A 3,324-nucleotide genomic window follows, 5' to 3' on the forward strand; every position below is an offset into this window, starting at 1 on the left:
TTGCTGGAATCGTTTTCCTTTATTTTCAAGCTGAAGGACTACATAGGGATAAGGTTCACATTAGGGTTCGGTTAGAAGGTTCGTCAAGGGGAGTAAGCCTGGATTTGGGTGTGGCTTCAGATTCATTTATCCCGAAGAGCTGGCGGCGGTGGTTCGAGGTGGTGGAGGAGCACCACGCGGAGGTGGTGACCCCGTGGAGTTGCGATGGTGACCCACAGCCTCGAGTCCACGCACCAAGTTCACTCCAGCCGCGGAGAATTTCTTCAAAAAAAAGGGTTTAAAAATGATTAAAAAATTGTAAAAATATATTCAATTAATTGAAAGTATCCGGCCTTTTACTCACCAGCAGACAGCAGCTCAGGGCCAAAAAGAACAGCAGATAGAAGCGCATCTTGATGTTGAATGATTGACATTGGCCCCGAAAACCTTGCTTTTATGGCCCTCGCTTGTTTACCCGATTCTAAACAAATTTATTGTGGGTGTAGCTCTGTAATTGCTCGCGCAATTGGAGTGCCACATTAAATATCTAATTGAGGTGTTGATTTAGTAATAATATTATTTCAACTCGTCCGCAATTATCATGTGCACTGGAGCTCTCTCCTCTCCGATTATAGAATTGTGTTTTGGTTGCAGTTTGTTTGTTTATCTTTGGGTCTAGGTGGAGGTTATACCCTAATACTCAAAAAAGAGATTTTTTAGTTGTATCATCGATAAAATATTGTTATTAAATATACACCACCTCATGTTAAATACAGAATATACCCAATCCATATTTGATTTAATTTTTGGTGTAAGCCACTCAACCACGCACTAAACACGTCCCAATAAATACAGCCTGTGATGTTCGACTAATGAAATGTATCTCAAGGCATTGATGTCCCTTCAAGAGCAGATATCAGATGTACCAGCCACCCTCGACCAATAACTAATGCCATAAGCCACTCCAGATTGCAGCACTCGTGACTTGTCGCCAGGCATTTGATGAACTGCCACAGGATGTGGATATGTCTTTGGATTGCCATTGGCATTGGCATTGAGAATCCAGATTCCACAACCCAGATAGGCATAAACGTGTCGGGAAAGTTTTATGACCAGTTCCTTTTACCTTACGCAAAATCCCCCATTGAATCGTGTGACTGAACTTTGACATATTTGCCACACAGAGAAAAATATTTTATTAAATGATAAGTTTAAGAACATCACAAAAATATGTACTGTGACTTCTGAAGGCACTTCCTTGTACATAAACAACATATTAATTTGCGTATGTAATAAACTTAACTTCCCATTAATAATTTAAAGAAATTTGTTTCATAGTAGGTACTTACTATGCCATGAATTAGATCTTACATTTTCCTTTAATTGTTTGATTGCCTTTGTAACAATTTTGTTATAATTTGGTTACTATATATTCAAACGGTAAAGGTATTTTGCCCAGTGCCAGTACCAAAGCCAAACCCAGTCATAAACCACCTAATGCCGACAAAAACAGGGGAAAATCATAAAAGTCCCCAAACCGAATTCTGTGGCCCACTTTTATTGGATTTTTACGATAAGCCTCGCTGCGTGTATTTTTTTGAGGATTCCTATTTTTGCCAATGATGATTCGAAAAGCACTTTCGGCGCAAATTGCAGCTGTTATCGCTGATCAAATGGCATAAAGGAATCCCCAAACATATATATACATCTAATATACCTATAAGGACATACAGCACAAATCTGGGGAGTGTCTCCGGTCAGAATGCAAATCAAACAAACAATAAATTGAATCAGGACATTGTTGAATGTAACAGATAGCCCCCAAAACAATGGGCAAGGCAATCCGAACTGAACGCATGCATATCCTGGAGACATTAAGGATATCCTTGAGTAGATGCAATTTTCTAACCAATATAATTCATAAATTTATTTTCAATCCTTTCCGCACATAAATTTTCATATTATGCACACTCACTCACAGACAGTCGTCCACCTCGACCCTATTTTTCTCCCAGGCCTATTGTCCTGCGGCATGTCCTGTGTGCGTTTGGTTATTATTTGTCGTCGTGCTTGTCATTATTTATATGGGCAGGCGAGAGATAAGTTGCTGCAATTGTGGCACCCCGGTAAAACAGCCCCAAAGTCCCCCCGAAAGCCCCCCTCGAAAACAGGATGCAGTCGAGGTCCTGGCAATTACACAAGCACAGATACAAAGATACTCGGATGCAAAATGTCCTTCGGTGCGCGTGTGTGTGTGTGTCTGTGTGTGTGTGCGAGTGTGTTTGCAGGTTGTTGGCCCAAAATTTTGATTTATAAACGCCAACACCGAGCAGGTTATACCACCTCCCCGAAACCAGCAAAACCTCCTCGAAATTTCCCCCAGGAAGCTGCAGTTACTTTTGGCTGACAAACGTCCCCAGGATCTGAGGAGGTCCTGCCGTCGAGCCGAGTGCAACTCAAGTGGCCATTAATATATCAGTTCAATTCATATTTGAAATTTTGCATTTCCTAACAGGACGAGAAACGAGGACGAGCCACAGATCCAGATCCCTGCCCAGCTGGCACCTAGATATAGCCACTCCTTCGCATCCTTCACATCCTTCGCATCCTTCGAATCCTTCGCCTCCTTCGTCCGAAATTCCCCCGCTCCCACCACGCATACGATTATGATTTGTGTCTTACTTAATGCACAGAGTCCTACAACTTTCATACACTCCCCGAAATAATTCGACAACAAATTCTAATTTTTTGTAATATATTATAATAAATTATAATATTCATTTAATAACAAGACTTGATAACAAGAGCAGTAAAATAATAATTTTCCAAGTTTAATTTAATTTATAGTCAATTACGATGAAACTAGTTTAGTTAATTTTTACGATGCTTAGGCAATTTTCTTTTGTTTATATATATTTTAAAGTCTACCTTATTTATTCTTTTAAGGGTTATACTTAAGATTTATTTGTAATGCTGAACATTTGTTTTTACTTTTTTATCTAACAAACCTTTTTGTACCTCACCAAGATTAAGTTTATATAACATTTATTTATTTAAGATTTATAGGGTTTTATTGATTGGTTTGATTGTTTATATTTGAACAATATTATTATTATAATCGCGTTGGATTGCCATTAAAGTTTGATTGCAATTGCTTCAAGTTTCGGAATCTCTTGTGCCATCCAGTTTCTCGCAGTGCATAAATGGTGCCCAACGGCACAGAACTGAACTGGTTAGCTGTTAGCTGAGTGGAGCCGGCGTCGTCTCAATCTGATTGATTTAGAATTCCAATTGAGACTGCATGAAATATGTTTGCTTCGTGTCTGGCTTCTGGCTGCTGTCGTT

General features: G+C 39.5%; 1 protein-coding gene across 1 annotated transcript; it reads right to left on the minus strand.

Annotated features, from left to right (window-relative positions):
* Positions 1–455, minus strand: LOC108047632. Its single transcript, XM_017127896.2, has 2 exons — positions 344–455; positions 1–261 (listed from the first exon to the last, which is right to left on the minus strand). Exons 1-2 carry the CDS (start codon positions 389–391, stop codon positions 127–129), a joined length of 183 nt encoding a protein of 60 aa, XP_016983385.1. The 5' UTR covers positions 392–455; the 3' UTR covers positions 1–126.
* Between the last annotated feature and the right edge of the window lie 2,869 nt (positions 456–3,324).

Source organism: Drosophila rhopaloa, unplaced genomic scaffold, assembly GCF_018152115.1.
Source record: "Drosophila rhopaloa isolate 14029-0021.01 unplaced genomic scaffold, ASM1815211v1 contig_3, whole genome shotgun sequence".
Taxonomy (NCBI): Eukaryota; Metazoa; Arthropoda; class Insecta; order Diptera; family Drosophilidae; genus Drosophila; species Drosophila rhopaloa.